Source organism: Ctenopharyngodon idella, chromosome 14 (assembly GCF_019924925.1).
Source record: "Ctenopharyngodon idella isolate HZGC_01 chromosome 14, HZGC01, whole genome shotgun sequence".
NCBI lineage: Eukaryota > Metazoa > Chordata > Actinopteri > Cypriniformes > Xenocyprididae > Ctenopharyngodon > Ctenopharyngodon idella.
In genome coordinates, this window is record NC_067233.1 from 1,264,183 (window position 1) to 1,288,380 (window position 24,198).

At 38.5% G+C, this 24,198-nt stretch overlaps 2 protein-coding genes across 2 annotated transcripts in view; both read left to right on the top strand.

Annotated features, from left to right (window-relative positions):
- Window positions 1-2,864, top strand: part of mgat4b (alpha-1,3-mannosyl-glycoprotein 4-beta-N-acetylglucosaminyltransferase B) — a 99,369-nt gene extending 96,505 nt beyond the window's left edge. Inside the window, exon 15 of the mRNA XM_051859919.1 lies at window positions 958-2,864. Coding sequence (XP_051715879.1) covers window positions 958-981 — 24 coding nt within the window. The 3' untranslated portion in view covers window positions 982-2,864. The remainder of the gene's footprint in view (window positions 1-957) is intronic.
- A 4,309-nt stretch (window positions 2,865-7,173) lies between these two features.
- Window positions 7,174-23,965, top strand: canx (calnexin). The gene is made up of 15 exons (XM_051859918.1): window positions 7,174-7,311; window positions 12,591-12,785; window positions 13,015-13,088; window positions 13,610-13,668; window positions 13,952-14,093; window positions 14,353-14,434; window positions 15,461-15,653; window positions 15,948-16,137; window positions 16,254-16,367; window positions 17,777-17,933; window positions 18,120-18,335; window positions 20,613-20,732; window positions 20,882-20,987; window positions 21,074-21,189; window positions 22,091-23,965. The coding sequence occupies exons 2-15, from the start codon at window positions 12,594-12,596 to the stop codon at window positions 22,148-22,150; spliced, it is 1,821 nt and encodes a 606-aa protein (XP_051715878.1). The 5' UTR covers window positions 7,174-7,311; window positions 12,591-12,593; the 3' UTR covers window positions 22,151-23,965.
- The last annotated feature ends 233 nt before the right edge of the window (window positions 23,966-24,198 follow it).

Here is a 24,198-nt window from a genome sequence, read left to right on the forward strand (position 1 = left end):
CTTTGATCACAGGAATAAATTACACTTTACTATATATTCACATAGAAAACAGTTATTTTACATTGTAAAAATATTTCACTATTTTTACTGTATTTTTCATCAAATAAATGCAGCCTTAGTGAACATTAAAAAAAAATCATAATTATTCCAAACTTTTTGACTGGTACTGTATATATGTATTTGTTTACATTTTTAACATAAAAATATAAGGTAAAAATGTCAGTGTCATCTTTATGTAAATAGCACCATTAAAAACACGATTGTTGACCGAGGTGCTGTACAATATATCAAAAGGCCATCAAAATTAAAACCGTATAAAATATAACAGATTACAAATCAACTTTTTGCCTTTTAGTTTATATTAATTTTGGTTATAATTTAATATAATTTATATGTAATGCATAATTATACACTTTCATTCATTTTAGAAAGAGTCTCTTCTGCTCACCAAAGCTGCATTTATTTGATCAAAAATACAGTAAAAATTGTGAAATATTATTCCAATGTAAATCAGCTGTTTTCTATGTGAATATATAGTAAAGTGTAATTTATTCCTGTGATCAAAGCTGAATTTTCAGCATCATTACTCCAGTCTTCAGTGTCACATGATCCTTCAGAAATCATTCTGATATGATGATTTGATGCTCAAGAAACATTTATGATTATTATCAATGTTGAAAACAGTTTCATGTTTCTGTGGAAACCATAATACATTTTATTTTTCAGGATTCTTTGATGAATAGAAAGTTTGAAAGAACAGCATTTATTTGAAATAGAATCTTTTGTAACATTATAAATGTCTTTACTGTCACTTTTGATCAATTTAGTGCAAAAAAATACTATTTTATATTATTTGTATATTATATGTGTTATAATTTGTATTTTAATTATATATAGCCTAGTATTTTTGTCATTTGTAAACAGATCATTAGTTTTCCACCTTCACTCTCTCGGCAGATTTTCATCAAGAAAGCCGAGTGATGATGTTCAGCAATACCTCACGTGTTCAGCAGCTCTCTGGTGCAGGATGGCGTCTGCTCAGCACCTCCACAGGAGCTCTTCACACCAGTTTCTTTAGCTTGGTCCAACAGCGCCAACCGCTGGCGACAAGCTGTTACAGCAGGGCAGAGAATGCCAGACGGTGGCTGATGACGGACACACACAGACAGACACACAGCTCGTGCCGTCAGACGCGCCGCTCCTGCTGATGACGACTGTCTTTTGTAAACTGTATTTATATGTATATATGCCCATGGTTGAGTTGATGTAATTACACTGGTATGTTGTCAAGGGCTTCCTGGACGGAGAAACTTTGACATTCAACTAATGCTGCTTTGGAATGGAAGACTCTTCTTGATTTCCTACTCGAGATTTGATTTTCAAAGTTCAATTTGTGTTGTTAATTAGTTGACAAATGCTTCTGTTTAGGCTACTCCAAATGGTGTGTATTTATTGTATTTATGAGGATACATAAAGAGTACACACACGTGATAGATACGTGTTAGTTCCTCCAGATCAGCCTAAAAGATCCCTGATGATGAACGAGTGACGTTATTGTAACTAGAGTATGCTGCAGAACTCTTCTTCTTATAATTAAAAGGAAATCAGTCACAAAAAACAAGAGGGAAGCCTTCGGAACATTTTATTTATACATGTATTTTTTATTATTATTATCATTTTTTACTTTCCAGACATATTGCAATATGTTTTTTCCCTCTTCCTGCCTTAATGTGACGCAGTCGAGTGCTGATGTGAGCGGAAACAGATCTATAACACACCAACATCGGACAGGGAATGTTCTCAGAACGTTCTCTCAAAGTTATGAGCAAACGTTCTTCCAGTAACGTTAATAGAATGTTCGCTAAAAGGTCTCAAAATGTTAGTACAAAAGCATTATTTATAGATCTTTTTTTTTTTCTGAAAACGTTTTATTTGGACGTTCATCTAACGTTTTTTAAATGTTTGGCTACTCCTTGTTACAGAACGTTCTGAGAACATTTAGAGAACATTCAAAAGTACATTGCCACGCAGAATGATAAAATAGAATGTTCCCTTAACGTTCACATGACCAAGAATGTTCAGAGAACGTTTCCGTAACATAATGGGAATGTTAGCCAAAGGTTCTCAGAACGTTCTCTCAAAGTTATGAGCAAACATTCTTCCAGTAACGTTAATAGAATGTTCGTTCAAAGTTAAAAACATTAGTACAACAACATTATTTATAGATCGTTAGAATTGGTGGAACAATTTATTTGGACGTTCATCTAACATTTTTTAAATGTTTGGCTACTCCTTGTTACAGAACGTTCTGAGAACATTCAAAAATAACGTTGCCATGCAGAATGATAAGACTGAATGTTCCCTTAACGTTCACATAACCAAGAATGTTCAGAGAACGTTTCCGTAACGTTATGGAAACGTTAGCCAAGCGTTCTCAGAACGTTTCCTGCCAGAAACATCTGTTCAGCTCAGTGTGAATCAATGCACTGGTATTTAGACGCTCAGTTTGCTCTCGGAAAATATGAATAATTAATATTTAACAGATGCTACACAAATTTGTCAAGGGTTCTGATATTTATCATGCCTTACAATGATTCGCTGTTTAGTTTAACAAAACAAGAGGACACCACTGTTGGATAGAGGTGAACTGGACGATCGGCGTAAGCTCGATCACAGTCTTCAGAGAATGTTTGTGCAGTAAGACAACACCATCTGATGAACCAATGACGATCGGCAGGAGGGTCACGTGACTCGCGTCCCAGCAGCCCCTCAGCTTTCACTGTCCCTTCATTGGTTTCTCTTGATTAGCCCATCTGAAAATGTAATGCTCAGCTGATTTGAATAAAGTCAAAGTCCAAACTTGATCTCAGTGTTTATATGTTGCTATGCAAAGTACTGTTTGAGCTAGACGAGCTCTTCAGATGTATAAATCGAGAGATCCTCTCTTATATTTCTGAGAATATATATGGAAGTGGCTCTGAATGTGTCTTTGACTCTTCCCACCCATCTTCTTCAAGATTAACCCCCAACATGAGGCGTGTTTAGAGTAAACGGTTGAACTCGTCTCACTCGACCGGCGGCTCCACCGCTCTCACTGCTGATGGAAATGAGATGATGACCAAGGGTGTGTGCTAAACACTGGAGGTCAGTTTCACTCGCATGACAATAAAGATCGAGTCACTAATTCACACACTGAAGGCTGTGAAACTGACATTACATCTGCTGATATAGGAGTGTTTCCAACATCATTTACTGTGTGATTTACTTACTTCTATGGAACATAGAATTATCGATTTTTCTTTTATGCCAAAAATCATTAGGATATTAAGTAAAGATCATGTTCCATGAAGATTTTTTGTAAATTTCCTACTGTAAATATTTCAAAAATGCATTTTTGTGAGTGGATATGCTTTGCTAAGGACTTCATTTGGACAACTTTAAAGGCGATTTTCTCAATATTTTAACTTTTTTTGCACCTTCAGATTCCAGATTTTCAAATAGTTGTATCCCGAACAAATATTGTCCGATCCAAACAAACCGTACATCAATGGAAAGATTATTTATTTGTGTATGTATACATCTCAATTTCAAAAAATTGACTTTTGTGGTCCAGGGTCACATATCACCAGTTATTATCGCAGAATAAATGTCAGTATGGTGATCAAGTCTTGAATTATGCGTTTTAAAGCCTTGCCAGTTCAACTTTTTACACAGATGATGTTCTGACATGAGTTTTTCTGAGCGCAGACACCCGAAACACACTAAAACACACTAGAATCCTGTCGCACAGCGTGTGAGTACTGAGATAAGTTCTTTTTCACGTCGTCTTATTGAGCTTAAACTGTCAAATACACACAGTTGTTTATATCTTAAGTGAAAGTAAACATTTCAGATGCGTGATCCATGCATTCGGTCTTAAAGTGACAGCTGCATAATAATTGAATCCGTGCATTCGGTCTTAAAGTGACAGCAGCATAATAATTGAATCTGTGTATTCGGTCTTACAGTGACAGCAGCATAATAATTGAATTCATGCATTTGGTCTTAAAGTGACAGCAGCATAATAATTGAATCTGTGCATTCGGTCTTAAACTGACAGCTGCATAATAATTTAATCTGTGCATTCGGTCTTAAAGTGACAGCAGCCTAATAATTGAATCCGTGCATTCGGTCTTAAAGTGACAGCAGCATAATAATTGAATCTGTGCATTCGGTCTTAAACTGACAGCTGCATAATAATTTAATCTGTGCATTCGGTCTTAAAGTGACAGCAGCCTAATAATTGAATCCGTGCATTCGGTCTTAAAGTGACAGCAGCATAATAATTGAATCTGTGTATTCGGTCTTAAAGTGACAGCAGCATAATAATTGAATCCGTGCATTCGGTCTTAAAGTGACAGCAGCATAATAATTGAATCCGTGCATTCGGTCTTAAAGTGACAGCTGCATAATAATTGAATCCGTGCATTCAGTCTTAAAGTGACAGCAGCATAATAATTGAATCCGTGCATTCGCTCTTAAAGTGACAGCAGCATAATAATTGAATCTGTGCATTCGGTCTTAAAGTGACAGCTGCATAATAATTGAATCTGTGTATTTGGTCTTAAAGTGACAGCTGCATAATAATTGAATCTGTGTATTCGGTCTTAAAGTGACAGCTGCATAATAATTGAATCTGTGCATTCGGTCTTAAAGTGACAGCTGCATAATAATTGAATCTGTGTATTTGGTCTTAAAGTGACAGCTGCATAATAATTGAATCTGTGCATTCGGTCTTAAAGTGACAGCTGCATAATAATTGAATCCGTGCATTCGGTCTTAAAGTGACAGCAGCATAATAACTGAATCCGTGCATTCAGTCTTAAAGTGACAGCAGCATAATAATTGAATCCGTGCATTCGGTCTTAAAGTGACAGCTGCATAATAATTGAATCCGTGCATTCAGTCTTAAAGTGACAGCAGCATAATAATTGAATCCGTGCATTCGCTCTTAAAGTGACAGCAGCATAATAATTGAATCTGTGCATTCGGTCTTAAAGTGACAGCTGCATAATAATTGAATCTGTGTATTTGGTCTTAAAGTGACAGCTGCATAATAATTGAATCTGTGTATTCGGTCTTAAAGTGACAGCTGCATAATAATTGAATCCGTGCATTCAGTCTTAAAGTGACAGCAGCATAATAATTGAATCCGTGCATTCGCTCTTAAAGTGACAGCAGCATAATAATTGAATCTGTGCATTCGGTCTTAAAGTGACAGCTGCATAATAATTGAATCTGTGTATTTGGTCTTAAAGTGACAGCTGCATAATAATTGAATCTGTGTATTCGGTCTTAAAGTGACAGCTGCATAATAATTGAATCTGTGCATTCGGTCTTAAAGTGACAGCTGCATAATAATTGAATCCGTGCATTCGGTCTTAAAGTGACAGCTGCATAATAATTGAATCCGTGCATTCGGTCTTAAAGTGACAGCAGCATAATAACTGAATCCGTGCATTCAGTCTTAAAGTGACAGCAGCATAATAATTGAATCCGTGCATTCGCTCTTAAAGTGACAGCAGCATAATAATTGATACATATATGTATGTACAGTGCCACTGGAAAGTTTGTGAACCACTTGCAGAATCTTTGAAAATATGAAAAATTTTAACAAAATAAGAGAGATCATACAAAATGCATGTTATTTTTTATTTAGTACTGTCCTGATTAAGATATTTTACATAAAAGATGTTTACATATAATTCACAAGACAAAAAAATAGCTGAATTTATTAAAATAACCCCATTCATAAGTATGTGAACCATTGATTCTTAATACTGTGTGTGGTTACCTGGATGATCTACGACTGTTTGTTTGTTGTGTGATGGTTGTTCATGAGTCCCTTGTTTGTCCTGAGCAGTTAAACTGAGCTCTGTTCTTCAGAAAAATCCTCCAGGTCCTGCAGATTCTTCAGATTTCAAGCATTTTTTGCATATTTGAACCCTTTCAGCAGTGACTGAATGATTCTGAGATCCATCTTTTCACACTGAGGACAACTGAGGGACTCAAACACAACTATTAAAAAAGGTTCAAACATTCACTGATGCTCCAGAAGGAAACATGATGCATTAAGACTGTATATACATACAGTCAAACCAAAAATTTCAGACATTTTTTATATATTTTTGATATATTTTTACTAGTGGGTGCAGGATACAATAGTTCATTTATGTAAGTGAGGATAGCAAGATAAAGTAAACGTATTATACCCAAAAATTCTTCATACAGTGGACTACCAGTACAATTGATAAAAATTTGGGACCAAAAATTATTCAGACACTTTGAAATTTGACCTGACCATGTTTTGCTTAAATGTTATCTAACATAATTAAGATTAATTTTTCTGACACAGTCTTGTCATATTTTATTACCCTTTTTTAAAAACTATACTGAATAAACTGTATTAATGAATGAAATGTTCAAGGTGTCTGAATATATATATTTATATATATAGTTTTGTGTACTAAAACAGGTCGCTCGGTATTAGACACCATCATCATCATCCTCAAAAAAGAAAAGAAAAAATATTATATTTGTCTACAAATCTAATTTGAAACAAATTTCGTCACATGTTTGTCAAATTTTTTTGACTGCTATAAAAAATATATTTTGGGATGTAGGCAAGCTGTAGGTATTTTGATTGTTAATCATCTTTTTCTTTTCACGTTTGTGTTGGTTTTTAAAGATTTACAAATACAGCCAAAAGGGTACATTATAAGCAAAACAAACAAAGGATATAATTAAAGTTAAATAAAAGCATCAAGATGTTTACAAATACTAACACATTTTACAGTTTTCATATTTTTCAAACTTGAAAAATAAGAAATATAAAATGCTTTTTAACGAAAAACCCTCATTTATATACTAAATTTAGATGATAGTAGCAGCAGATTGATTAATATTTCATATGATAAGGCATATCATAAGTGGGAAAAAAACGAACGAATAAACATTTTAATTTTGATTCTGAAAATAAAATCCGTCATCTTTCACCTCTGCTGTGATGTATCCAATAAGCGTCTGTTTCCGTGTACGCCACGGCCAATCAGCGGTGTCCACGAGGTGCAGGTCGGGGGCGGAGACCACAGTCTGTGACAGACATTCAATCTGTGCAATCATCATCGCGCAATGCCTAAGAGGCGTACCCACGCGCAATACAGTAGCCAATCGGACCGCGCGGGAGGCGGAGCCTTTGAATCCAGAATCATCGTCCATAGCCACACGTGACGCGCTGTAGTCGCAGGCGGAGTGCAGCATCAGTGAGCACGGGTGAGTACACTACACCTGCAAATATTAGCTTTACTTGATCTGTGTGCCTTTCACTTCATGTGTAGCATGTTTTGCTGATTTGTTATTGCAAGAAAAGCGGGGATATATAGAGTGTAAACATGAGAGTAAGTGCGTAGAGCTCAAGGCTAGCCGCTTCAGCTAAGCTAACTGATACAGGTGTCATGTCAATAAAAGCCGCCGTATGTTCAGAACTCATCTCTGAAACCCGCTTCATGTTATTGATCGTGTGATTGTATTATCAGAGGAGTTAGATGAAGGCTTAAAGAGCGGTTCGGGTGGTTTTATCTGGTGTTGGGGGCGGGCAGAGCTGCTGAGGGAGATTACGAGTCAATGAAGTTAGTCAAACAAACGTTGGTCAGATCTATACACTTTAAATCGATGTTTACACACATCTGAGGGTTAATTCATCTCTCCATGATTCTCTGGTGTATATAAACGTGTATTTATAGATGTATGGTGTTTCTGATATTAAATGTGCAGCCAGTTCACATCAACCCTGATGTTTGACTCGTATCAAATATCACTCAACACCATCTTTTGCTTTCAGTTTGAGTTTATAAATGGATGTTTCTGGAATAGCGTGGGCTGTGTGAGGGATAAAACGCGGAAAAGTCAAACCGGCTGAACTAGAGCGGCACATGTCAGTTGAAACGTCATTTCCGCCCTTTAAGAGAAAAGGTCGAGGTCACTTTTATTTCCTTGTGTTCATCCCAGGAAGAAAATGACTCTTGTGTGACCCCTTCAGGGCTGTTAACATGTAACTACATGTTTTCAGATTCTGGCACAGTGAAGATAGAGCTCAACTTTGACCTTTTATATTTATCATTCTCAGTGGCAACTCTTCTAGAAGTTTAACACTGAACGAGGTCATGCAAATTATCTACACGGCTTTATCTATTCTCTTTTATGGCCCGTATCCTGCTCTGAGGCATTGAGTCACTTCACTGGTGCACTCTGGGAAGGTTGTGTGTAGAGGTCTGTGGTACCTTCCCCCATCGTCTCAAGCCCAGATCTGTGTGTGCATTCGAGTGTAAAGAGGCTTAACCAAGTGTCGGAAGTGTGTGTTTGTGTGTGTTCACTGTTGGGTGCTGAGGTGAACAAACCCCCGTTTGGACCCACACATTGCTCCGGGCAATCATTTAACAAGCACTTTGCTTTGTTTTAACAGCCAATATAATGTACAATCAGTCTGTTATTATCGCAGAATAAATGTCAGTATGGTGATCAAGCCTTGAATTAGCATGTGTTTTAAAGCCTTGCCAGTTAAACCTTTTATGATGTTTTGACATTAGCTTACACCCGAAACACACTAAAACACACTAGAATCCTGTCGCGCAGCATGTGAGTACTGAAATAAGTGCTCTTTTGCGTCTTCTTATTGCGCTTAAATTGTCAAATACACACAAGGTTTACATAAACACAGTCGGTTATATCTTAAGTAGAAGAAGAAATGATTTCAGATGCGTGTTAGTATATTAGAGCCGTGCATTCGGTCTTAAAGTGACAGCAGCATAATAATTGAATCCGTGCATTCGGTCTTAAAGTGACAGCAGCATAATAATTGAATCTGTGCATTCGGTCTTAAAGCGACAGCAGCATAATAATTGAATCTGTGTATTCTGTCTTAAAGTGACAGCAGCATAATAATTGAATCCGTGCATTCGGTCTTAAAGTGACAGCAGCATAATAATTGAATCCGTGCATTCAGTCTTAAAGTGACAGCTGCATAATAATTGAATCCGTGCATTCGGTCTTAAAGTGACAGCAGCATAATAATTGAATCTGTGTATTCTGTCTTAAAGTGACAGCAGCATAATAATTGAATCCGTGCATTCGGTCTTAAAGTGACAGCAGCATAATAATTGAATCTGTGTATTCTGTCTTAAAGTGACAGCAGCATAATAATTGAATCCGTGCATTCGGTCTTAAAGTGACAGCAGCATAATAATTGAATCCGTGCATACGGTCTTAAAGCGACAGCTGCCTAATAATTGAATCTGTGCATTCGGTCTTAAAGTGACAGCAGCATAATAAACCTGCTGCCGTCAGTGCCATTAATGTTAATCAAACAAGAAAAGACAGAAAATTACTCGCTGCTCTTGACTGAATAACTTCAGTAGCTTTAATAAGAATCAGTGTTTAATTAATACAGTGAAGTCTATTATTTTTACGTTCCTTTATCAAATTTTTTACTTGAATGCTACTTTTACAGTAAATACACCTGGTGTAGCTGAAAATAATAATGCACTGTTTATTTCATTTGTATCTTATATTGTATTTGTTCTATTATTCTTATTATTAATAACAAAGATAAAATAATAATTTTGGTCATATCGCCCACCTATACTTTGGTCTAAATGGTCTGTCATTCTTATTTTGTTACCTTGTAAGGCTAAAATTTTAAAATAGGGAAATTAGTTTGTCTGTATTGCTCAATGAGTTGCAAAATAAGATTATTATGTGATAAGATTATGATCCTTTCTGAATAAAATTGTGAAATTATATTTTTGCCGTATTGGCTTCCCCTACTATCATATGAGTCCAGCACAGCTCTATAGGAGAGAGTTTATATGGTATATCAGTCATTATGCAAACCTATTTGCAGTGACCAGAGAAGACTGGCCGATCAGAGCTGTTGATATGGCCGATCAGTCGGCTCTGGCGGCTCTAATGTTTAATCAGCGGAGCAGATCTCTGCCCAAACTGGATTTGAAGGAGCTCACTGTCAGTTAGCACTGCCATGTTGAATGTCTTCCTCATTCAGTCCCAGTTTTGTAGGGTCAGGATGGAGTCAGTCCAGAGCATCTGGAGGAACTGCTCGCATAATCAGATGGCCGGCCTGCTGTTTCCGTCTAATTAATCGGCTGATATTAGACGATTAACGGAAGTGTTATAGTCGCCACTTGTGTCAGTCTAGGCATTGACTTACACCCATTATCACAAATAATCCTTGTGCTTCCCTGATTTAGATTTTAAAAAATCAAACCGGTCTTCATTCAGCAAGTGTTTGGATGCTTGAGTCTGTGAGTCTCTACTAGTAGTTTTGCTGACGTCTTGTGTTGGTTCAGATGCTCGTGTTCACTTCAGATTAGCTTTATAGTGCTGATGGTGGAGGGCTGGAGTTGTGTAATCGCTCTACCCCCACAGATGATCACTGGTGCACTGAGCAACAGATGGGTCAGGACTGGATCCTGTGACCCCCAACCCCACTACAATACTCCCTCTGACACACACTCCTCTCTGTGTAGCCCCAGGGATCCTCAACTCCAGTGTCCTGCTCTCAAACATCAGCCTCAAGCAAATAACACTGTTCAGTTCAGTAAGGTTTAACTCTTTCCCCACCAAGCTTATTATTTTTAAAGGATTAGTTCACTTCAGAATTAACATTTCCTGATAATTTACTCACCCTCATGTCATCCAAGATGTTCATGTCTTTCTTTCTTCAGTGGAAAAGAAATGAAGGTTTTTGAGGAAAACATTCCAGGATTTTTCTCCATATAGTGGACTTCACTGGGGTTCAACGGGTTGAAGGTCCAAATGTCAGTTTCAGTGCAGCTTCAAAGAGCTCTACACGATCCCAGACGAGGAATAAGAGTCTTATCTAGAGAAACCATCTGACATTTTCTAAAAAAAAAAATAAACATTTATATACTTTTTAACCACAAATGCTCGTCTTGCACTGCTCTGTGATGCTCCACGCATTACGTAATCACGTTGGAAAGGTCACGCGTGACGTAGGCGGAAGTACCGATCCAGTGTTTACAAAGCGAATGTATAAAGACTAAGTCAAACGACAATGTCTGAGGATTTTAAAGTTGGAGGAGAAAATGAGATGGAGTTTTTCGGCTTGCCGCGGTACTTCCACCTACGTCACGCGTGACCTTTCCAACATGATTACGTAATGCGTGGAGCATCACAGAGCAGTGCAAGACGAGCATTTGTGGTTAAAAAGTATATAATTTTTTTTTTTTTTTATAAAATGGCAGATGGTTTCTCTAGATAAGACCCTTATTCCTCGTCTGGGATCATGTAGAGCTCTTTGAAGCTGAAACTGACATTTGGACCTTCAACCCGTTGAACCCCAGTGAAGTCCACTATATGGAGAAAAATCCTGGAATGTTTTCCTTAATTTCTTTTCAACTGAAGAAAGAAAGACATGAACATCTTGGATGACATGGAGGTGAGTAAATTATCCGGAAATTTTAATTTGAAAGTGAACTAATCCTTTAAACTACCGTCCGATAGCCAATAGTGTGAAAATTTGCTTTAATCGCCCAATACCGATTATTGGCCGATATATCGGTGCATCTCTAATGTTCATATATAATGACAAACTTCTTGGGAAAATTGTGCAACCCTACAAACAAGCACAGCAAACCTTGAGTTGAGTTTTTTTATTATTTTTTTATTTTACATCACAATTGCAAATTTATTCGAAAAATCGCAATTAAATCTTGCAGCCCCGGTTGAAGTGGTTTGTTTGTAAGGCTGGTCTTCAGGTTTCTCTGTACCTCGGTGAAAGTCGTTTTTGTTTTGTTTTGGCTGCCATGGTGATGTGTTGCTACCGGACGCTGTTGGCACCACTGGTTCAGTCGCACTAATCCTGAGTGTGTTAAGCTCATTAACACTGCAGTCTGTGGGGTACAGCGTCTGTGTGTGTTCAAACAACACCCGCTGCCTGTTTAAGGTTCTTCGCGAGGGTTATTGAGACCCCGGAGGAAACCAATGACAATGACAGTAATCGCACACTCCCGCTGGAGAGACAGAGAGCAAGGGTTTGTGGGTCTTCTAATGGAGTGAAATTGAGGTAATATTGGTCATTAGAGTATTTAAATCAGCTTCTGTTCACTCACATCAAATGATGCTTCAGTTGAAATGATGCTTATAGTGAATGTAGAAGGCTTTTATCCATCAGAAATCACATTTTCTGGTAAAGTGTTAGTTACAGGAGTGTGTGTGTGTGTGTGTGTGTTTAATCTCATTGGGGTAAATCTTATTAAAGAAAAGGGGCTGATGCTGCAGAACTCCTCCTCTCTGCCATCGCTGTGGCGACTGGAGTCATGGGGACCCTGGGATGGCAACATGTCCACTGCGCACACACACACACACCTCAGTCTGCAACTACAGGCCGGTGTTTACATCATGTGTACCATGTGACTAGAAATGGTCTGCGGAAGGAGTTCTGCTCTCCCATTTTAGTGCTCAGATTGACACGATTTAATTCACTAACTCTTGACTCACGACTCTTGTTTCTGTAGACTATGGAGCTGAAGATGCGGTTATGTGTGGCGCTGCTCTCTCTGAGTCTGTGTCTGCTCCTCATGGGTCATGTGAGGGCGCAGGAGGAGGCCGATGAGGTGGAGATGGACGTGGAGGATTCCATCGATGACATGCAGGAGGATGATGTAGAGGAAGAGGAACAAAAAGCCCCCTCTCCACCACCTGTACCCACGGTAAGACCAACAATCAGTTCAAGCTCTCGTCTGTGATTGGTTAAGTTACCTGCCAATCATTGATCAAGTCACTTAAAGGGCCAGTGCACATAAAAATGTGACGTCATTGCAAACCCATGTGACTTTATTTCCTTCCTGGAACATAACTCTTTCTTAAGTGTTGTTAAATATAAACCAGTGTTATACAGGAGAAACTAGGTTAACATCTTCCTGAACGTCTTTATTGAAGGTGACGTATAAAGCTCCGGAGCCGATGGGAGAGCACTACTTCGCTGAGTCATTTGATAAAGGAACACTTCAGGGGTAAGATGTCTGTCATCCTCACAACATATATAAAGTGTATTTGTTATAAATACACAACCGCTCAAACTGTAATATTTTAAAACAGCTGTTTTCTATGTGAATATATATAGTAAAGTGTAATTTATTCCTGTGATCAAAGCTGAATTTTCAGCATCATTACTCCAGTCTTCAGTGTCACATGATCCTTCAGAAATCATTCTAATATGATGATTTGATGATCAACATAAAATCAGATAAATCTGATTATTAATGCATTTTTTCAGGATTTTTTGATGAATAGAAAGTTCAGAAGAACAGCATTTATTTGAAATAGAATCTTTTGTAACATTATAAATGTCTTTACCGTCACTTTTGATCAATTTAATGCGTCCTTGATGAATAAAAGTATTAATTTCTTTGAGAATAAAAACTCCAACTTTTGAACGGTAGTGTATATCATTTGAAATATTTTGTCATACATACAAGCAAAAAAGAGCCTTGAATTTTGCCTTTGATTGTTGAAGGTTTGTTTTTTCTTCTAGGTGGGTTTTATCTCAGGCCAAGAAGGACGGCATTGATGAGGAAATTGCAAAGTATGATGGTACGTTCAGTATGCTATTTAATTTTCATCTGTTCGTCTAAATGATAAAATATTCAAATTTTTGTAATGGTTAAAAGTAGGCATACCTTAAATGATTAGTTCAGCATACAAACAACTAAAAACACTAAACTTTTGAATAATAAAAGGAACAGTTTTAGGCATTTTTCTGAAACTCTGTATGAAAATTCAAAACTTCAGGACATTTGCTGTAAAGTGGTTTTCGGGCGATGCAGGAGTTGAACGTGAGATGATGCTGAGGATGTGGCGTGTTTTTTGTGTGTAGGTAAATGGGAGGTTGAGGAGATGCAGAACACTAAACTCCCCGGAGATAAAGGTCTAGTGTTGAAATCCAAAGCCAAGCATCATGCCATCTCTGGTCTCCTGCTGCGACCTTTCACCTTTGACACCAAACCACTCATCGTCCAGTGAGTATTCATGTCTGCTCTCCGTATGAGTTTTACCTTGGACTGTCCAGATGGAGTAAGCGTAAAGGGAGTTGGAAATTGGCAGCAACCCCAAATCAAAGTCATTGTGTTTTCTTGTGTCCAGTATTAAAGGACATTGACATTGCCTGAGAATAATTTTGCTTAATAATGCTCAACTTTGTCGTGACCCAAATGAAACCATGTACTCAAACAATGAGATGTGAAATGATGATAGTAAAGATGTGTCATGTTTCCTCAGGTATGAGGTGAACTTCCAGACCGGCATTGACTGCGGCGGCGCTTATGTTAAACTGCTGTCTCAGACCCCTGATCTGGACCTGGTGAGATTCTCTACATCTTCATTGTGCTGATGATGATATAAATCACAGTAGTTCTTGGAAAATAAACTAGACTCTCACAAGTCCCTGCAGGTCCTTAAAACGTCTGTTGTATCAAATTTAAGGCCATAAAAAGTCTTAAATATCTTAAATGGTATCTTCATTTGGGGACAGAACAGGAATTGTGATATGGCTTAATGTGATTATTAAACTTCAACAGGCAATGGTTTAATTGAGCGCTGTATGTTTTAAAGTAAAAACGCTGTGCTGCTGCTGCTTCTACAGAGCAGTTCACAATCAATGAAAAACATACATTTATGCCAAGCGATTGCTTATGATCTACTGTTGATGAATTATAACAATGTTTAGCTTATGGTGTTTATATCATACCTGCAAACATGTGGCGTTTCTGCGTTATATACAAGCGCAGCTGCGTTATATACAGGGTTTACCAGGGTAACCGCTATATTTCTGCTGTTCCATAAGCGCAAAACTGCGTTTACATTCAGCCGGACCAGTTTGTGATTTATGTAATTGATATGATTGACTCATCCCTTTCCTTAAAAAATGTTTAAAGGCTGAAATGTTTACCATTTTATAACACTTTTTGTCAAAACCTGTATATTTGAACTGTAAAGTTGTACTGAAATTATGGTGTTTACAGTCATTTTATGGTTTGGTTGTTGTCATAGATCTTGCTGTACCCCATCCATATGATATTAATTTTATTTGTGCAGGTCATAAAAAAGGTCTTAAAAAGCCTTAAATTTGATTTTAAAAACCCTGAAGGATAGCCTGCTCTCTGAAAACATACAGGCCCTGTTTCTGCGAGGTATTAGATGCATCTTTGGTGATCCAATCACTAGTGGATCAGCCGAGATGCATTTCTGTTTGCACCTGTCATTAACATGCGTTTCTAATGTGTCTCCTGGGTTTGAATTGTGTCGAGACGCTCCCCTCTTGTTTCATGACCACTTGTAATGCAGTTCTGCGTATCCTCACCTCACTGCCTCCTCTCTGTCCTCACAGGCGGAGTTTGTGGATAAAACTCCATACACCATCATGTTTGGACCCGATAAGTGTGGTGAGGATTACAAACTGCACTTCATCTTTAGACACAAGAACCCAAAAACCGGCGAGTTTGAGGAGAAGCACGCTAAGAAGCCTGACGCAGACCTCCGCACGTACTACACCGACAAGAAGACTCACCTCTACACACTGGGTAACACACACACTCTCATTATACTGCACCTGTGTATCAGAAAAATGTTCTGTGTGAAAATGAAGCATTTTATTTGAATGAATAGCGTCTGAGACAGACATAAACATTGAGAGGTGTTCTAATCTCTTCCGTCGCACTGCGAAGAGAACTGGCCAACCTATAAGATTTATGCTTTTGTTCTGAAAGACTGTGACATAAAACCAGGACTTGGTGATGCTCATGAAAAGACTGTTTTGCTAAGCGAAAGTGAAGTGACGTTGGCCATTTCATGCGTGTCGATGTGTTCTCCTGCAGTGTTGAACCCTGATAACAGTTTCGAGATCCTGATCGACCAGACGGTGGTGAACAGCGGCAATCTCTTGAATGACATGACTCCCCCCGTCAACCCCCCGGCCGAGATTGAGGACCCCGATGACCACAAACCAGAGGACTGGGACGAGAGACCCAAGATCCAGGACCCAGACGCCGTCAAACCCGAGGACTGGTGAGACACAGAGAGAGTGTGTGTGTGTGTGTGTGTGTCTGAGTGTGTGTTGTACTGTGGATTGAAGTCATCACTTGTTGTCCACTTCCTCATTGTTTGGTGTGTTTGTGATTCAGGGATGAAGATGCTCCCGCTAAGATCGCTGATGAAGACGCTGTGAAACCTGACGGCTGGTTGGACGATGAGCCGGAGTACATCAGCGACCCCGATGCCCTCAAGCCAGAGGACTGGTAATGCGTTCTCCATTACATTACAAGAAAACCCTGTTCTTAATATTAACTCTTTTCCCGCCAACGTTTTTGAAAAAAGTTGCCCGCCAGCATTTTTGATAATTTTCACTGAATTTTCATGCCCTTCAGAATATTTGATATATGCAATATATCAAAATAAAGAACCGAGCGTCTACTTGTAAACAAAAAAATGTTTTATTCTAGCTTCAAGCATTCTTTTCACATCTAAGTTTCATTAAAAAGCAACATTTTGAGCAAAAAACTGAGTTTCATGTTCAGTACGATGATCAAAGCATAGATGCAGTAGATCACCTCCATCAACGCCACCAAAGCTTCACAGTCCTATTCCACTTCCTTGATCGACATTTCACTCAGTAACATAATGCAGTTTTCATTATTGTTGATCGCATTATTTTTCACATGCATCTGCTTACATATGAGATCGCTCGTTTCTGCGTGTCCCTCGTCTGTGTTTTCGTTTGGAAGATTCTGTACTCCTTCAGAAGATGCGTAATAGCGCCCCCGAGTGTATAACAGTGAAAACATGGAAACCCGTTTTCTCATAAATAACGGAAAATTCTGTGTTTGGCGGGGAAATACTTTTGTCTTAAACACGATTACTAAAAATTCACACAAAATTAATATTTGTTTAAATCTTATCAAAATCTAACTTTTTCCACCTCTGGGGGAAAAAAAAAAACTCCTAAAAGCCGTGAGGGTGGGGGAATATTATAAAGTATAAAAAAATTAAATATTATTATTAATTTAAAAAAAGTTGAGTGTTGTGAAATATATTAAAATATTAAATGCATTTTATTAAAGTTGGACATGCAGTGCATCCTAGTTTACCAGTACACTCATGTGAAACAATATATACTATTAAGCAAATTATTATAACTTTTTTTTGTTGTTGCAAAATAATATATAAAGCTGGATATACAAGCATGTCCAAGTTGATCCACATACATACAGTGATATATAATATACTACATAGCAAATCTCACTTGCTTGATTGTTTGTATCATCACAAAATGTAACTGTATTATCATACAGCTGATAAATGTGACTATAAGGCATGAAGATATTATAAACATGTAAAGCTGCTTTGAAACCGTGAAAAGCGCTATATATAATGTGACTTGGTTTCAGTAGAAATCTTTCCACAGCGGTGCAGGTGTGAAGTTTAGTTTCAGACATGTGAAAGCAGCAGACGTGATCACGCTGTTGAGCGCTCGTGGACAGTGGTGGAGTCAGCTGACTTTAATGAGGAAATTAGGACTCCTGGGATGGTGATCTAGATTTAATTGTTATAATTATAGAGAGCAGAGCTGAAATAGGGATATGAGGTTGTGTGAGTTTGTCTTGCTCTCCTGTGGTCTTCCTGCACTACATCTGTGCTCGTCTCTCAGGGATGAGGATATGGATGGCGAGTGGGAAGCTCCTCAGATCCCCAATCCCGTGTGTGAGACGGCACCCGGCTGTGGGCCGTGGGAGAGGCCGATGATCGACAACCCCAACTACAAGGGCAAGTGGAAGCCACCGATGATTGACAACCCTAATTATCAGGTAACTAGCGTCTTATTTTATGCTCAAGGATCTTTCTGGAAGGGTTTCACGATGAATTAAAATAAAATCAAAATCGCAGTATGGTTTATCAGTAGTTGTCCGTAACTCTGAATATTAAAAGTAAGATTTTAACTCCTCCTCGCCCGTTTTTGTTCTTCAGCGTCTAATTGTTTGTTGGTTTGTCAGGGAGTGTGGAAGCCCAGGAAGATCCCGAACCCAGACTTCTTTGAGGACCTGCACCCGTTCCGCATGACTTCATTCAGCGCCGTCGGTCTGGAGCTCTGGTCCATGTCTTCCGACATCTTCTTCGACAACTTCTTCATCACCTCTGATCGTACTGTGGCCGAGCGATGGGCGGCTGATAGCTGGGGTCTGAAGAAAGCCGCTGAGGGAGCCGCGGAGGTATGAAACATCCCTTTATCTCGCTCTTCTGCTCTTTCCCTCATGGGGTAGCAAAGTGTCCATCAGAATCTCGCTGGAAGTAGTAGGTCATTTGGGTACTGTATATATGAATGCGCTGCATCTTTAATGACTTTTGAGGCTTATTTTGTGGCGTTCGATCAGTTATTGGGCCGTGTGCATGAATCACGTTTATGTCGAAGAGAACTTATGTAATGCAGAAACTCTTTCAAAGCAAAAACACACTCATTTTTGATCCATTACTGCATCTCTCACGTACTGTATGAGATCTCACTGTTTGAAGCGTCTGTCAGAGGAAATCAACACATGCTGTCATGAATAATTAAGCCAGGTGTTTTCTCATAGGATGAGGACATGCAGTCTCATGAATAATTATGAGACGCAGATGAGTCATTGATGTACTATAGTACAAATACACTGTAAATTCCATTTTTATGACTGGATTCTGCGATTCCGTCCTCGTTTTCCGCATTGTGGAAATCAGACCTACATGGTGTATTGTGTATAGTGGCGGAGGTCACAGTTAGACGCCACTGTACATCTGTTTGAGAACGGAGAACACTGCTCGAGACGAGCCGAATCCTTTTCTTCAACAGAGACGTGAGCGGCGCAGGGTCTGTTTCAGGAGTCTGGTCCGTGTGGGTCTCTCCGAGCCGCTGTGGATCAGGGGAATGTCTCTGGCTCTGTCTGTGCTGCGAGGCACCGCTGAGCGCCGTGCATTCTGGGATTAGCTGGATTTTAGCCGGCTTTCATGAGAATTCCTACTGTGCAAATGCCTTTTCCACCAAAGGTGGATTCCAGGCACGCCTCGCATGTTAAACTGGAGGGCGAGCTCTGTCCCTGGCTAAAGGACCTAACAGAAGCCTGTGGCTCATGTTTTGTTTTATCAGCCATGATGGCTTTATCACACCAACGTCAAAGACAGAATCGACAGAGACCTGTTCCTCAGTGTTATTTATCACATGATGTCCAAAGGATGTGCGCTTGGTTTGGATTTTCACCCAAAAATACTAATTCAGTAACCAGTACGACTTTCGTTTATCACAAAGGCTTTTATTTCCATGTAAAAATGTATCAATGCACATGTCATATGGTCAGCAGACGCTCAAACGTGTGAATCTGACACACAAGAACCGATGAGGTTTACTATATTTGATGTGCGCTGTGTGTGTGTGTGTGTGTGTGTGTGTGTGTGTGCTGATCAGTGTTTATACGTGAGTAAAAGCCTAAATTAAATTTTTCATATAAAACAATCTTATATCTTCAGAAAACCTTTGATTTTAAACTGATTTCAAGGATTTGCACTGTATCCCGCTGTCATATTAATTTCATATTCATAGTGTACTATATGTCTTAATTTACCTGGTATTTATTTGAGAAACTCTGATTCCCAGTGAACACAGAGTGCACTGTTGGTTACAGTACCGAATCAAAAACTTGAGTATAAATCTGTGCATTTAACAGATTTTTTTCATATTAAGTTTCAAATCACTTACAGTTCCAGTCAAACGTTTGGAAACTTTACTATTTTTAATGTTTTTGAAAGAAGTGTCTTCTGCTCATCAAGCCTGCATTTATTTATTTCATTCAAAAATACAGTAAAAAAACAGTAATATTGTGAAATATTATTAGTTTAATGTAGTTGTTTTCTATGTGAATGTAATTTTACTATAACTATAACATTGTTAATATTAATCATCATATTAGAATGATTTCTGAAGGATCATGTGACACTGAAGACTGGAGTAATGATGCTGAAAATTCAGCTTTGATCACAGAAATAAATTATATTTTAATGTATATTCACATAGAAAACAGCTGATTTACACTGTAATAATATTTCACAATTTTTACTGTATTTTTGATCAAATAAATGCAGTCCTGGTGAACAGAAGAAACTCTTTAAAAAAAAATTGTTTCCAAACTTATGACCAGTACTGTATATCTAATTTTATTTTGTAAATATTTTATAAAATGTAAATAAATAAAAAGCATGCATGTTATATTGGCATGAAAAGCCCATACTGCTACAAACATAACCAAAAATGCAGTTTTGATTAATAATTAATTGCTGGTGGATTGTGGAATATGACCCCAGTCTTTTTTGTCCGTTGTCTTGATCCAGCTGTTTTACTCTGACACATTGAGGTTTGAATTGGGTCACGTGATTTCCTGATTTCTACTTTAATAAATGCTGGTGAAAATGGCATTGATTAATGAAGTGTGTGTGTGTGTGTGTGTGTGTGTGTGTGTTCACAGCCTGGTCTGATGAATCAGATGATAACAGCTGCTGAAGAGAGACCGTGGCTCTGGATCGTCTACGTCCTGACCGTGGCTCTTCCTGTGGTGCTCATCATCGTCTTCTGCTGCACTGGAAAGGTACGTGTGTGTGTGTGTGTGTGTGTGTGTGTGTGTGTGTGTGTGTCAGATCAATTTCCCCTCAGCATGATGTGCCATTTAAAGCACTGTGACCTTAGCATATGGCCAAGGGTGGATCTGTACAGCAACGGTCTTCCTGTGTCTTACAGAAGAGCTCAGCGCCCACAGCTGCTGCTGAATACAAGAAGACGGACGAACCGCAGCCAGACGTGAAGGATCAAGCTGAGGAAGAGGAACCCAAGGAGGACGAGCCAGGTCTGACAGATAAACATGCGGGGGCTTGGACCTTATGGAGGTGGAGCTGTTTGTTTTATTTGAATTCTGTGTCTTTGTTTCCTCAGATGCAAAGAAGAGTGAAGAAGAGGACTCGACAGGAGAAGCAGAAGAAGGAGAAGGAGAAGGAGAAGGAGAGGAGGCCGCCGAGAGCGACCACAAAGACGACAGCACATCTAATGAGGTAGAGCGTCTCCTGCTGTCTAAATGTCTTCATTTCAGTGTTTTTGACCATCAATACTGCATTATATTCATGTCGCACATGTTCAGCACCCCAAAAACGAGTCTCATTTGCGCTAGATTTACAAATCTGCGCGTGAAAACGTCACACATGCGCTCTGGTCAGAGGAACAGATGCCATTAAAGTCTTTACATGCCTGTTTACTGTGATTACGCTGCAAAAAAGCTTTTCTTACTCAGTATTTTTGTCTCGTTTCCAGTCTAAATATCTAAAAATTCTTAAATCCAGATGATTTTACTAGATTTTTTTTTGTTTTCTGAAAAAAAAAAACAATCAAAAGGAAGTGAGTTTTTGCTTAAAACAAGCAAAATGATCTGCCAGTGGGGTACGAAAAATAATCTTGTTTCTCTTTGGAACAGGATTGAGATTTCAAACAGAAACAAGATTATTTTTCTCACCCCATTGTCAGATAAACTTCCTTTTGATTGTTTTTTTTTTTTTTCCCCAGAAATAAAAAAAAATCTAATAAAAGCATCTGGATTTAAGAATTTTTAGATATTTAGACTGGAAACAAGACAAAATACTGAATAAGAAAAGCATTTTACTACGATTATGAGCTTAAACACATACATTTGATCAAAGTATTGTTTATATGAGGCAAAATTTAGTTGCATTACTACCTAAATCTCATTATAATGAGGGTGCCTGTAAACATAGTCAAAGATGATTGACAGATGAACAAATAACTCTTCCTCAAAAGCCTATTTGATCCTATAAAATGAAGTTTAGATAATAAATCAATCAAACCTGAGTAGCTTTTGGTCCAGTAAGTGATTTCATGCTCATATTTCTGTGGTTTCCATCTAGAACACGTTTTTAAATCTCATCATTGTGTGTTGTGTAGAAATCAGAGGACGACATCCTGAGAAGGTCTCCCAGAAACAGGAAAGCGAGAAAGGACTGATGGACTTCCTGAATCTGTTTCAAGTGCAAAAGTCCTCAAGCGTATGCCAACATCCCTCTCCTGCTCCGTCTTTCCTCCTCCCCTCACTCCTTCCCCGGCGATGGTCGGACGGTCCGCCACATGACCAACAGCGAATCAGACGCCTCCTCGAGCGCTCTTGAGGATGCTGATGGTTGTCACGATGACCATTGAATAGCATAGAAACTTTCTCCGTAACTAAAAAGGAAACGCAATCTTTGTTATCATTCCTGAACTGATCATCCGACGCTCGTGTAAAGATCCCGTTCCCCCTCTCGGCTGTCTCACACACACACACACACACACACACACACACACACTTCCAGACAGTGTTCCTGAACCCTAACATATGACAACACTATGGCACACTTGGTATTGTAAGGTTTACAGGCCAACAGCTTTATTCCTTTGTTCTAGAATTACTCGAGAAGCCATAGAAGGTCAGCTGATTGATCAGATACATTCATTATAATGATATAAACTTTAAAATGGCCGCTTGACAGCTTAGATTCACACCTAGGTTTTAACAAATATAAATGAGATGTTTTCTATTCCATTTCATCATGGCGTCAGTAGAAGGCCGAACCGGCCGGACGAGCCGCACGCGCTCAGTGAGGTATCCAGGGAGAACGCCAGATAGATTCGTAGCTTCTAGTGTACTGCCTTACTTGTAGGACACAAGATTTGCTAATATTTTTTTCTGTGAATGTACTGTGAGTTTTGTCTAATACATTTGTTTGTTTGTTATTGTTTTTGCTATTCAAATGGACTTTTTACTAAATCATGGATTGCTGTACAGATGTTTTCTCTGGTCTTGAACTGTTCTAACCTGTCCAGCCCAATAACAGGTGTTTATCTTCTCACTGTGATGTCATATCCTGTCCAGCAGCAGTAGCGGCTTCCTCTTTCATTGAACCAATCACATTCACACCACATGAGGACTAAGTGACCGTTTAATCTTGTTTCCAATTCAAATGTTTGAGGGTGAATCCACTTAAATATGCTTCATTTTTTCATGCAAAATGTATTTTATTTTGCTTTTCCAATAAAGTATGGCATGAGTGTGTAAATTAAGTGAGATTCACCCTTGATTCTCTGTTTTCTAGTTAGTGTCACTCAAAGAAAACATGAAGAAATGTCCTGGGTGTAAAGCAAACCGTTGAATTATTCCCTCAACCATTTCACATTGACTCCGCCCCTAAAAACTTGACCCCAAAGATACGAAAAAGGCACTATTAGGGGCTGACCCTGATCTGAAGTCAGCTAGCGCGTATTGTATCGCTAGTATTCTTAAAGTTACTTGTTAATACTCTCAGTATGGCGAACTGTTCCTATCCCATCGAAACGGTCATGTGAGATGCCATAACGTGAGCTCTACCCCGAGACTAATGAAGAGTTGGCACTTTCAAAGGTAACTGAGAACAAAAAAAAAAAAAAAAGAAAATCACATGACATACGAGCCAATATCTGCTGCTCTGCTGTATTAATATCTTTCTCTGATGGGCATCATCTCCAACTATAAATGTCCTGTCTGTGTACACCTGTGATTTGGGCTGTTTCTTCTTTCTTTTCTGTTTTTCTTTGTCTTTTGGATTACTATTGTTTCACAAATGTAGGTGATTGATAGTGTGGATGGATAGAAGGATGGAGAACCAATGGATTGTGTGATTTACTGGCATCATTGAAGTTGTGAAATTGAGATCACGAGTCTGGATGATGATTCTGGTCTTGCTGGGATGGTTTGGGGAAAATCCATCATGTTACTCACAAACTAAAATAAACTGATTTGAAGAACGAGAGATGTGTGGGTTACTGTGTGATTCTGTCAGATTTAGAGATTGCTTTCTTTAGCATTTGTGGTTGAATCTCATTAAAGAACGTCACTCAAAAAAACAAAAAAAACAACTAGATCTCTTATTAAATCCAAAAGGTTTTAATTATATTTTGCTACATATAAAAGTTTTTAATGATTTTAAAGTGTCAAAAGGTCATTCGGTTTAACCGTCCAAAGGCCAATACAGACATTTCAT

Bases quoted from the DNA above. Each gene is read 5' to 3' on its own strand.
- canx (XM_051859918.1), top strand. From the start codon at position 12,594: ATGGAGCTGAAGATGCGGTTATGTGTGGCGCTGCTCTCTCTGAGTCTG. The intron at 12,786-13,014 runs GTAAGACCAACA...TCTTTATTGAAG, and splicing joins CTCCACCACCTGTACCCACG to GTGACGTATAAAGCTCCGGA. The intron at 13,089-13,609 runs GTAAGATGTCTG...TTTTTCTTCTAG, and splicing joins GATAAAGGAACACTTCAGGG to GTGGGTTTTATCTCAGGCCA.